The sequence below is a fragment of the Convolutriloba macropyga genome, chromosome 1, assembly GCF_964194025.1.
Source record: "Convolutriloba macropyga chromosome 1, txConMacr16.3, whole genome shotgun sequence".
NCBI lineage: Eukaryota > Metazoa > Xenacoelomorpha > Acoela > Convolutidae > Convolutriloba > Convolutriloba macropyga.
In genome coordinates, this window is record NC_134468.1 from 33855638 (window position 1) to 33867244 (window position 11607).

Consider the following 11607-nt stretch of genomic DNA (forward strand, 5'->3'; position numbering starts at 1 on the left):
CTTTCAACGTTAGTTGGTTACGTTTAAGTATAAGTCACGTGACTCTGCTTGAAGTCACTGAGAACTTCGGCGTTTATCGAGAACCGCGTAATGGTTTGAGATGTTTCGCGAAAATTTTGAAGTGACTTCTGCAGAGTAACATTTAAAACACGCAACCTCGTTTAAAACACGCAACTTGCAAGTTTGAAAATGCTGAAAGTTCATAGAAGTCAACTCCTGGCTATGTATATAGGAACTTCTGGTATTTTAACTTCTGCACAATTTTATAACTTGCACATGCGTGTTTTAACTCGACTGACGAGGTAATTTTGTGTAGCAGTGCATTTTGAATATAGGCAAAAATTTCAGATAAATAAGCATGATTTCAGATGTATTGAGCAGGTTAAATGCTTTGTGTATTGTTTTGGGTAGCTCATCTCCCAGACGGCAGCAGTTATTGGCCCAAATTGGGCTCAAATACACTGTAGTTAAGTCTAATTTTCCAGAGGACTTGGCTAAGAATCAGTTTGAAAAACCGGTAGAGTATGTAAGAGCTACTGCGAGAAATAAACTAGAAGATGTTCGTAAACAAGTTGACGAAAGTTATGAATCTTGCAGGCTGATCATAGGAGCAGATACTGTTGTGGTGCTTGACGGACGAATTATGGAAAAGCCGGCATCCGCTGACGAAGCGAAAAGGATGCTAAAGTCGTTTTCGGGAAGAGCCCATCAAGTGATATCATCTTGTGTTTTGTTGTACAAAACAAAGGCAAACGTGCAGTGGAACTGCGAACAGTTTGAGACTGTGACTGATGTGAATTTCGCGACATTGTCAGATTCGATTATTGAGGTTTGTGCAACAACGATATAGATGCGCCACTATAATTTTTTTTTATCTCGAAAGGGTATGAAATAGCCATAATGAATTCAGTGTTCATAATTTCTTAAAAGTGTCAAAATTTCTTTTGATCTGAAGCGGAGACTGAATTGTTTTGGAGCAAATTTTTTTACAGAACTCTATCCATAAGTTTTGAAGTTTTTAGATTCCTTTCAAAGGAGTTTATGGAAATTATATCATTTCTGTTGGTCCTGTGCAATTTTGCATACTAACGACTTTCTTTCTCATGATTTTTATAGCTGCGAAGCTGTAAGCTGAGCGTAGCTATATTGCGGTGCTCTTGGTTTTTACGACTCGAAGAGGAGTATTGGTTTTCTCTCGGTCTTTTTTTTTTACAGGAAGTAGATTTGTTCACGCGGCATTTTGACCTAAAAGCAAAAGTGAGAAAAGCTGTCTTGGTGAACAGATTTTCGCTAAGCGAGGGAAGTTTTTTGATCATGCGCTGCGTTAAGTGAATGACTTTTTGACTTTGAAAAGTAGTTTTTGACTGAATTGCACATATAGATAACTGTTTTAGCCGTTTTTTCGACTACGTGGCCCAATTTTTTTGCTTTTAATTTGGTTTCTTGTAGAAATAAATTTTATGCGATACTATGTTGAAATTTCAACCTCAGAAATTGATGCCACATTGTTTTACAGAGCCTGAAAATGCGTTTCAAGTTGAAAATTGGCACATAATTCTTGATTTTTTAATTAATTTTTGGCTTTTTTCTGTTAATTTCTTCATTTTTGGATCTTTTAACCGTCTTTTTGTCAAAAATCAGTTAATATGGCAACTTCTCTTTGATAATTCCTATACTCAACGCCTCTTTCTACGATGTAATTTTGTTTCATAAAATTGTACATATGCTAATCCGATTTTGGTAGTTTTTTTCCGATTTTCGTCAGTTTTTGTTTGTATTTTGGTTGTATTTGCTAGAAATAGTTTTTTTGTGCGACATGAAGGACTTTATTTCCGTTTCAATAAAAATTCAATCATTTTTTGGCGTTTAATTTGAAAAAACAGTTAAAACTTTTTCATAAATGCAGTCTTAACATAAAAGTTCTTTGACCATTTTTTTGCAAAATGTTTCAATGTTTCGTATCTATAAATTCTGCTTTTTCCTATTTTTTATTCTCTTCAGGAGGATAGATCTTTGTATCGGATGACTAGTTATCTTTTCTATGTCTTGAACGCTGAACAATGAAATGTATTCGTTTTTCTTGAATTTTTTAAATTGAATTTTAACTTTCAAAAATCAAGAATGTCTTTTTGTTACCGTGTTCCTTACATTGTGCCCATATTCTTCACATTCTAGTTATTATCATTCTAGCTTTGTCCTGGAACCTACATTTATTTTGGGTATATTGATTTTTTCAGTTGTAAAAAATGAATGATTTCAGCTTTTTCTTAGATCTTCGTTATTTCTTTTGTTTGCAGTTGATTTGATTCAACAAGGCAGTTTTGATTGTTTGATAGCAAGCTTTTTTCCCAAATTTTCACTTATGGCTATTTACTGCAGCTTTCTTCCGGCCTTGGTATTAATTTAAACGATTTTTTGCCTTTGAAGATTCTTCTGCTGCTTATGTCTTTTCTATGATCAATTTTATTTTTGATTTATTATTGAATCATGTTATCTATCATATGTACAACGAAGAACAGGTGTGTGTTTTGTTTTCCTAATCGCAGTGATTAGAATTGTAATTATAGGTGTTTTCTGATTCTTAAATTTGAGCATTCTTTTTTGAAAAATTTAACTTGATTTATAAGATTTATCCGCCCTTTGCTTTAGCGATCTTTTTCAGATTAGAATCATGAATTTTTTGAGGGCTATTGATAACCTTTTCAGCTTTTTCAGACTATCAGGTTTTTGACCACATTAATTATTTTGGATTTTTTAACGTTAACAAACGTTTTCAAAATAAAATTTTGCTGCATTTTGTTTCTCTTGTTGACAGTGGTTTAAGTTTCACTAATTTTTAGAGCAGACCTGGAGAAGTAGTTAATGTTTTAATACAAAAGGTAGTGGCTTCCGCTGCAATTACTGTTTTGTTAGTGAAGTTTTGACGCTTCGAGTCGCTCCCGGATTTCTTCCGGCTATGTTTTTTTTGTTTCGTCGTCTGACACTCTTTTTTCGTTATAGGTTTGTTCACACAGCAAAGCTGAAAAATTTTCTGAACGACATCTTCCTGTCACTAACGGCATTTGCGCGCGTGACGTCATTTCTCACTCGCTTTAGCAAAAGTTTTTTGGTTATTTGCGTGATTAGATTTTGATCATACGTGACTTACCTCACTCAATAAAATGACTTTTGCACTTTAAAACTTAAGTCTAGTTTGAATTTGTTTAAGGTCAAAGGAACTCATATGTGCAGTAAAGGTCCCTAATAAGAGGCTTCTGTGGAATGATTTTTAACAAGCTTCATTAATTTATCGCTGACTGTTTTTTAGCCTAGTTTTTTGAGCGGCGTCAATTTTTTTTTCAATTTAGATCTATCTCTATTATATGGCACGCAGGTCTGTTATTTCGCAGCTATTCCGGCAATCTGCCGGCTATGTTTTTTCATCTGAGCATTTGACTCTTCATTCTAAAACGGGATAAACAGGTAAAGCGCGGAGGGCATTAAGTCGCTGATCAGTTCTCTTAGAGCTTTGGTAATCTTTTAAATGCACAAATTGCCGAAGCTGCTGTGAAGACATAAAATTGAGGGGCAGTTTTTTTTGATGTTCCACCCCTAATCCCGAACGCTCGATCCTCCTCCCCCCTCGCTCTGTTCCAACCAATCCAATGTACCCCTTTATTACCGTTTCGTTTCCCTCTCTCTCTCTCTCTCCTCAGTTAAGCATTAGCTAGCCTCCTTGAGACTTAGCTAGCTACTTAGGAAGCCAGGCGCTCGCCAGTTGTTTGAAAGCAATTCGTCCTACGTTACCCGGTTATTTTTATTTGCTGGCGTTTTTTGTGCTGCTCGGTGTGTTTTGGAGCGTCTCGTACGCTTCAGTCGTATATCATCCACCTCGTTATGATTTGAATAGTTGGGCAGCAGTTTAATTGGTAAAATGTTCACTAAAACGATCATTGAGAGTCTCTTCGTTGGCATCTTTAATCTGGAGTTGATTGTGTTTAATTTCTCTCAACTAAAGTTTGTAGCAATTATTTTAGTCCTATGATCTTTTAACGACTCGAAGACGAGTATTGGTATTCTACAGTTTTTTTTATCTGAAGCAAGTGTGTTCATCACTTGAATTTTGACTTCTGTCTATTCGACTTTTTACCTCCGTTTTTGAATGTTGGACTTTAACAGTAGCTTAGTTTGTAATGTATAGTAATTAGCAACTGCTGATAATGTTCAAGGTGAAGAGGCCACTTTGAGAATTTTTGATCCCATTTAAGTCCCTCCTTTTTATAGTTTAAGACCCCTCACCCACTTACCAAACGCTTTACCTACCCCACCTCTCCCCTACCGACCTACCTGCCTACACACTCCGCACTTACCTTACCACCCCACACGCCGCATCTGCTGCCTACATCTCCCAACTGCCTACCTCAAGCCGCCTCCCGACGTACGTACCCCCCGTACATAATACCCGCATCAGTAACTTAAAATCGTGTTTAACTAAGCTTCTTTAACGTTTTATTGTTTTCTTTTTCTGACATTTCTGAATTAGGTAAGTTTCGTTAGGATTATGTTGCACGACTCTTCGAGTCGTTTGCGGTATTCTCCCGGCTGTTTTTATGCAATTTTTTGCTTGACCGATTTTCCGTCTGATCCATTTGACTTTTCCTCAAAAAATGGGATAATCATGCATAACTTGGAGGGCATTAAATGACCGAACAGCTCTCTTAGATACTGCGCCATAGTGGCTGCTTAGTATACGATGTACCGAAACTGTTTTTATTAATCTTAAAGGTTCGACCCCAATCACTAATTCCCTCCTAAGTCACCCCCGACACCCCGTCTACCCTCCTCCAACCTGTCGATTTGGACCCCCCTTTCGTGCACCTCTCCCACAGCCCTACCCCGGGTCGCTTGATCCACACCACTTCGCTAACATCCCTAACCCTAATAGAATCTCCAAGCCCCTGCTGGCTACTACCGAAGCCAACCCTCGCCAGTCGTTTGAGAGCGATTCGCCCGACGGTATGTCTATTTTACCGCGATCGGTTATGTTTATTTATTTTTGAATGTTTTAAAGAATTAGTTTGAAGCAATTATTGTAGCCGCATGCGTCTTTAAATGCCAATTTTTATCCTAATTGTTTTGATTTTTGGTTGATTTTGCGTCCTTGACTTTCTGTCGTTTGCGTGGTGTAAATGCAGATCGAGATGATTGTTTTAGAAATCTGTTGTAATTTTATTCGGGGACTTCGCTCTATAGTACAATGGCTATTTTTTGTTTCATAGTTTTCTATTTTGCTTCTGAGACTCGGATTTACAGGAATTCTGTTTAAGGATGCATCATTCTAGGTTGAACCTCTCACAACTTTTTGGCATTGTCAAAACGTGTATTTGTACCAGATGCTATTTTCAATTGTATAAGTACGGCTATCCTGTATTCATTGACCAGATAGAAAAAGAGCAACTGAAAGCGCAAAATACGTTAGTTTTGTGCAAAAATTATAGAAATGAATTGAATTTCAATACTGTCATAAATAGTTGAAACAACTAATGTAACTCTGCAGTTGACAGCACCAATGATTTACTGTTTGACGTCAACTATTTGATTCGATAAAAAAGAGTAATTCAGTCTTGCATGAGCACTTGAACTAAACGTGACTCTGATAAAATAGCATATGATCTAAAGATCAAAGAGGTTACCCATCAGCTCAGTGAGTCAGCAATTATAATTGCATCAAAATCTTGAACTCATATTATGGATTTTTCAATATTTTTTAGCTAAATATTAAGCGGTGCTGTTCTGGAGATCTCAAATGTGATCAACATTTGCTTTTTCTCAAGTTTTAATGTGATTCTCAAATTTTTGGTGTACCATTTCATAGTAAGCTGCATTTTTAAGGCGTACGTCGCAACGGGCGATTCATTTGACAAGGCTGGTGGCTATGGCGCACAAGGTATTGCAGGATCGTTCATCGAGGCAATTCACGGAGACTTCTACAATGTAGTTGGACTTCCCTTGCAACCCTTGAGTGCACGACTGAGAGACATTGTTATAACTCATTTCTGATAGATAATTTTGCTTTTATTCTATTTTAAATCCTTATAGCAAACATTTTGTAAATGATTTGGTTTACTTTGACTGGTATTTATATCTATAATTAAGACTTTTCCCTCGTTTCGCTTTTATTAACCGATGTAGCTTAAGGAACTTCAGTTAGTGCAGTTCTCGTTCACATTCGGCGATGCGCAAACTCTTGATTTGATGAACAGACACTTTTTTGATCAATTATAGGTGCCTTATTGTTGACTCACATTTTATAGAAAGCGCACTTGTTTGTAAAATTTATCGGATCCTCAAAATTTATCGGATCTTCTTTGTCAAAATCCTGGTTTTCTTAGAGAAAAATTATAAGTATGAAATCGACAATTGGTTGAACAATTATGGTTCTATGCAGTTAATCTGGCTCTGGTAGGAAATGGCTCAAGGTTCTCTTTCGATAAAATTTAGAGCTATTTCAGGTGCAAAGATCAAGAAATTTTTAAAGTATGAGACATACTTGGAAGCTTGGAGTGTATGTAAATCAAGATTTAGGTTAACTTAAAATGGATCTGCGAGAAATTCACTGCAATGGTTGCCACGAGAAGATCATCCCAGGTGCATCTTTGCAACCATTTGCTTTTACTGCTTGCAAGCACTTTTATTGCAAATTATGTGGCAGTAAAATCAAGAGCAAAAGAAAAGACAAAATTAATTGTGTTGCGTGTCAAGCTGAAGTGCCTGTAATGTTGATAGCTCAAAGTAACATACACAAGGCTCCCATACCTCTGATTCAGTTATTGAAGGAACGCAATAAACGTCATTCCTCTTCCGGGTTACAAAGACTATCAGTAATGCAGTGCAAAAAATACGCAGGTGCGGTGTTTGCCTTGAAACGATTGACCTCAATCAAATCCAAACAAGACGCACTTGCAAGTAAGTTGAAGAGACAGTTGGAACATCTGAGCAAAGATAACCAGCATTTGAGGCAACAGTTGGCCGAGAAAGAGGAAGCGTCAACGAACTACAAGAAGCAACTGGCATACTCAGAAAAAGAAAACCAAAAATTGAAACAGTGTTCGGCAAAGCACGATGAATCGCAGATCAAATTGGAACAGCAGCTAGCTGCCCTTCAAAATGATAATCACAAATTGAGGCAATATTGTAGAAAACAGGAAACAGGGAGTAAAGTAAAGCAGGAGCGTGATTGCCTAGAGACTGAAAATGAAAGACTGAAAAGACAGTGTAAGTCAAATGCATGTGTCCAATTGAGGCCTGGAATCTTAATTTCCGTAACTTGTTTAATAGCCGCACAGCGATAGCTGGGGCTATTATTAGCCTTCTCTTGGATTTTTTTACAATTCAAAGAATTTGAATTGTATTGGGGCGCTGTCTTTTTTTATTACGACTCGAAGAGGAGAATTCCGTTTTTATTCAATTTTATTGGAGTGATTTTTTAAGCGGGAAATGAAACGCGTGAAAAAAATTGGTGTGATTTTGGTGCTGAACAAAAGCGGAAGCGAAGAGCGGAGCGAAAGGAGAGTGGTTTTTGTTCATACCGCTGTTTTTAGAGAGAGCGAGAAATTGATCTGTGAAAAATTTTTCTCTAAGCGAGCGAAATTTTTTTGTTCACGTGCGGCTTCTAAAAACAGTTTTTTTGAAACTTGTGATGGTTACGAGGTTTGATAATGATATTGTATTAGTTTTAGGCTTGTTTTGATAGGAATTGAAGGTTTCAAGTAGTTAATTTGAGTTTAATGCTAATTTGGAGGTTTTTGATCAGTTTTGCTGATTTTTAGAAAAAATTTAAAGATTTTTTGCCTGTTTTTTTGTTTTAATGCTTTAAGTGGGATTTGAATAGAAGCTTGTAACCTAAGGAATATTCAGATACCATTTTACGAAAGTTTTATTGGTATAAATTATTTTTTTCTGAGGAAATTTGACAGAAAAATTGAGAATTTTGAACCATTTTTTTTTTAAATTTTTTTTTGCAGTTTTTCTTTTTAGTCTTTGACAAGTTTCTTAGCCCATTATGACTTGCCCATTGTTTTGCAAGCTTTTCATTACTCTAATGGCAAAGGAATTTTACTCGGCTTTATGTTCCTTGTACTATTATAAAAAAACTTTTCTAGTTTTTCTAGTTCTTTTTGTTCAATTTGTTTTTGAATGCCGTTTCTATTCTTCCGTGAATTTTTTGATGGGATTTGTGGCGGTTGAGGGTTCACAAAAGTTGTACGAGTTGTTTAGTCATAAGTATGGGCAATTTTATTTTATTTTTATGGTTTTTGAATGCCCATTCAAAGTTCATTTCAGGCCTATTTTTTTTGTTTGAACCAAATTTACATTTCTCGCTAGTGTTTTTTTTGTTCACATGCGGCATTTTGACAATCATTTTCTGTTTTTTTTTTAAAAAAATTCATCTATTTTTTAGAAATGGTTTTCCCAATGGACTCATAGTCCGTTCAAGGTCTAGTTTTTTGTATAATTAATGAAAATTCTTTGAATTGTACGTCAGGACTTGTCCTGCTATGTTTTCTATTTATTTCGCGCGATTTTTGTTACGACCATATGACGTCACAACCAAATTAAATCTGCTTTTTGTTCATTCGTTCATGCAATTTCAACTGAAGTGTCGGCGTGGCGTCATTTTTCGCTCTTATTGGAGCGTGTTTTTTTGTTCATTGACTTTTATTTACTTCAAATGACTTTTATTTACTTCAATTCATAGATATAAAGACAAATTGGTGTGTGTCACTCTAAATGAAGGTTATTTGAGATCAGCTAATAGAGGCAGCAAAAACTTATATACAGATTTTAAATCAAAATATAACATATCAGCCTTCAATGAAAAGGCGAATTTTTTTTTGGTCTGTCTTCTACTGTTTTTTTCGAGACTGCAGATCTACGAAGCTATTGCGGCTATTTTCTGGCAATCTGCCAGCTATGTTTTACTAATTCTAGGGCATTGTTTTCAGATTTACTCCATTTCCCCCTAATTCAGTGTAAATGCATCACATCAACTCGAGCAATTTACTTTTACTAAATAAATTTTTCTATTGCGTCTTTAGGACATATTGTTGTCCGACTGACGAGTTGTTGTCAATAAAGAACCTGTTTTCAAGTCTTCGATAGGTGGCAATATAACTTAAGTTGAAACAATTTTGATCTTTTATTTTGAGGTTATTCTTCTCTGATAAACGAGTTATATCTTTGTGGTTTTTATTTTTTATTTGACTATGTGCGGTCTAATCACATATGTGCGGTCGCTATTTGAGTTTCTGGTTTTAGACAAAGGTTTAAGAAATGTATGAGGGAGATCTATTCCTCTTAAAAGATCTGATCTATTGTTGCAAGAGATGCCAAAAGAATTATGGTAAATCGATAAAGCTCAGAACTTTATTCCGAACGGCAGTTTAAATTGACTCCAATAACCTAAGACGTGAAGTGCTCTTTGGTCTACAAATATGCAAAAATTTCGTTTCGTTGACTAATATATTAGTGGCGTGATGTTTTTCATCGTGAGAACCTGCACATTTTAATTAAGGTCTCTATTTACAAGTAGACGTTACAATTTAATGACTCGATCAAATATATATTGTTCTTGAAGACAGAATTTTCGAAACATTTCTTTTAGCACTTGTGTCCTATTTTAGATGTCTTAGCTTAGCTTGCATGCGATTCAGATTAAGGGTTAAGAAAAATTTGAATGAGATTCCATTTTCCCCTTTTAAATTGTGTTAGCAATTATTCTTGGCTCCTTTTAAATTTTTGTAGGACCTAGAGTTTTTGCGATAGATTCGAAGGTTGATGGTTTTAACATTGTTGCATTAGCTGGGCACCTTAATAAGAGAATTTCCAAAAACTGTTGTTTACTTTTGGGTCTATTTGGTAATTAGTAACTACAATAGTGATAAAAGAAAGGATATATTATTGGCCTTCTCGGCCTGGTTTTAGCGAAACAAGGTGAGTTCACGAACGCCGAAGGGTAATTATGACAATCTTCTGTTTTTGTTGAGCTTTTTCAAAGTAGAAGTTTAGATTGAAATCAGACTTATTCTGCTAAAGTGGTTTGTTTCAAGTATGTTAACAGTTAATGCGTTTGGGCGGCATTTTGACCATTTCAGATGTTATGCATTTTTATGCAATTTTTTGCTTGACCGATTTTTTGTCTGACGCTTTTAACTTTTCGTCCTCAAGAACGGGATAAGCAGGTAACGCACCTAGGGCATGATGTCACTGCAGCTCTCTCAGAGCTCTGCTAGCCTCTAATTGTTCTATTCACCGAAGCTGCTGAGAGCACAAAATTGTGGGGCAAAGCAATTTTAGGCGCTTTGGACTCTCCCCCTTCAACCCCCTCCCACAAACCCAAATCTCACACCAACACTAATGCGCCCATACTGCTAGACTGTTGGTTACTACGGCTCGCGGGGAGTTTTTGATTGCAGTTACCTTTTTTGACGGTTTACCTGATCCTTTTGATCCATTAAGATTTTATGGTTGTTTTGTTCTAGAAGAATCACATAACATAGTCAATTTTTCCTTTGTTTTGAAAGTTATGGGTGCATTTTTTTTTGCTTTTTAGCGATTCAGAATAGTGTTCTGCCAGATTTCTTGTATCATAAGTTTGGTAGGTTTGAAAACTAGAAACACCCGTTCTACTTAAATAAATGGAGCATTTTTATAGAAGGAGCAATGTTTTTATTCGATTAATTCGTTTCTGGTTCTTGGCTGTGCCTTCTGTTGCATAGACAGCCTATGACTGGAACAAAAATCTGATCACTAGAGTTCTGGTGAGTTCTAATAATGACTGCACAGCGTAAGAATTTTTTTCTTGTCTGACTCACTTTTGTGTAGTTTTCTCTTGATGAGTTTTTGTATTATTTATATTTTTTGGTGAGTCTTGAAGCGTGATTTTTTCTCCGCTTAGTGTTTCGAGCATCAATTTGTAATGCGCTCTCCTTTACTATTTAATTCGCTTCCGTTCTAGGTCTAGGTTTTTGTTAGTCAGTGAAAGTATTTCGAATTGTACGTCAGGACTTGTCCTGCTATTTTTTTTAATTCACTTTACCTTTTGATCACGTTTTTTGTTTTACATAAGTCATGATTTTCACGCTTGATTTCGGACTTACTTCACTCAATGTTTCAATTGCATGGATTTTAAATTCTTTCACGTATTGAATTACGTAATGTAGTGAATAGGGTCAAAGTCAGAAGATCAAAATCAAAAGAAACGGAATGAACATATAAAGCCCGGTCATTAAGTCATAATGCTTTAGGTTATCAAAAATCATTAAAGCGATTGCTAGCTAACATCAGTATTATGCTTAAAATAATAAGAGATAGAAATTGACAGAACTTTTCTAAGTGTAAAAGTGTTCTTATTTGGTGTGTAAATTCTGTACATTCGATTAGATTCCAAGATTACTCTTATTTTAGCTTCTAAAATGAATAGAAGCTAAGATAAGTCTAATCTTAGAATCTAATCGAATGTGCAGAATTTACACACCAAATAAGAACACTTTGGCACTTAGAAAAGTTCTGTCAATTTCTATCTCTTATTTTTTTTCTTTTTTAATCCCACCAGGCGTCTAGCGGGTC

General features: G+C 35.8%; 1 protein-coding gene across 2 annotated transcripts; it reads left to right on the forward strand.

Annotated features, from left to right (window-relative positions):
* The first annotated feature begins 351 nt into the window (after positions 1-351).
* LOC142348332 (dTTP/UTP pyrophosphatase-like) lies at positions 352-6147 on the forward strand. Of its 2 annotated transcripts, XM_075399652.1 has the most exons (3): positions 352-522; positions 598-829; positions 5872-6147. In XM_075399652.1, exons 1-3 carry the CDS (start codon positions 359-361, stop codon positions 6037-6039), a joined length of 564 nt encoding a protein of 187 aa, XP_075255767.1. In that variant the 5' UTR covers positions 352-358; the 3' UTR covers positions 6040-6147. The 2 variants fall into 2 exon arrangements, with proteins under 2 accessions (XP_075255767.1, XP_075255759.1); XM_075399644.1 differs by having other exon boundaries at positions 352-829.
* Positions 6148-11607: the final 5460 nt, after the last annotated feature.

Coding starts and splice junctions, on each gene's coding strand:
- LOC142348332 (XM_075399644.1), top strand. CDS start 359: ATGATTTCAGATGTATTGAGCAGGTTAAATGCTTTGTGTATTGTTTTG. Junction 830..5,871: donor TGTCAGATTCGATTATTGAG/GTTTGTGCAACA, acceptor TGCATTTTTAAG/GCGTACGTCGCAACGGGCGA.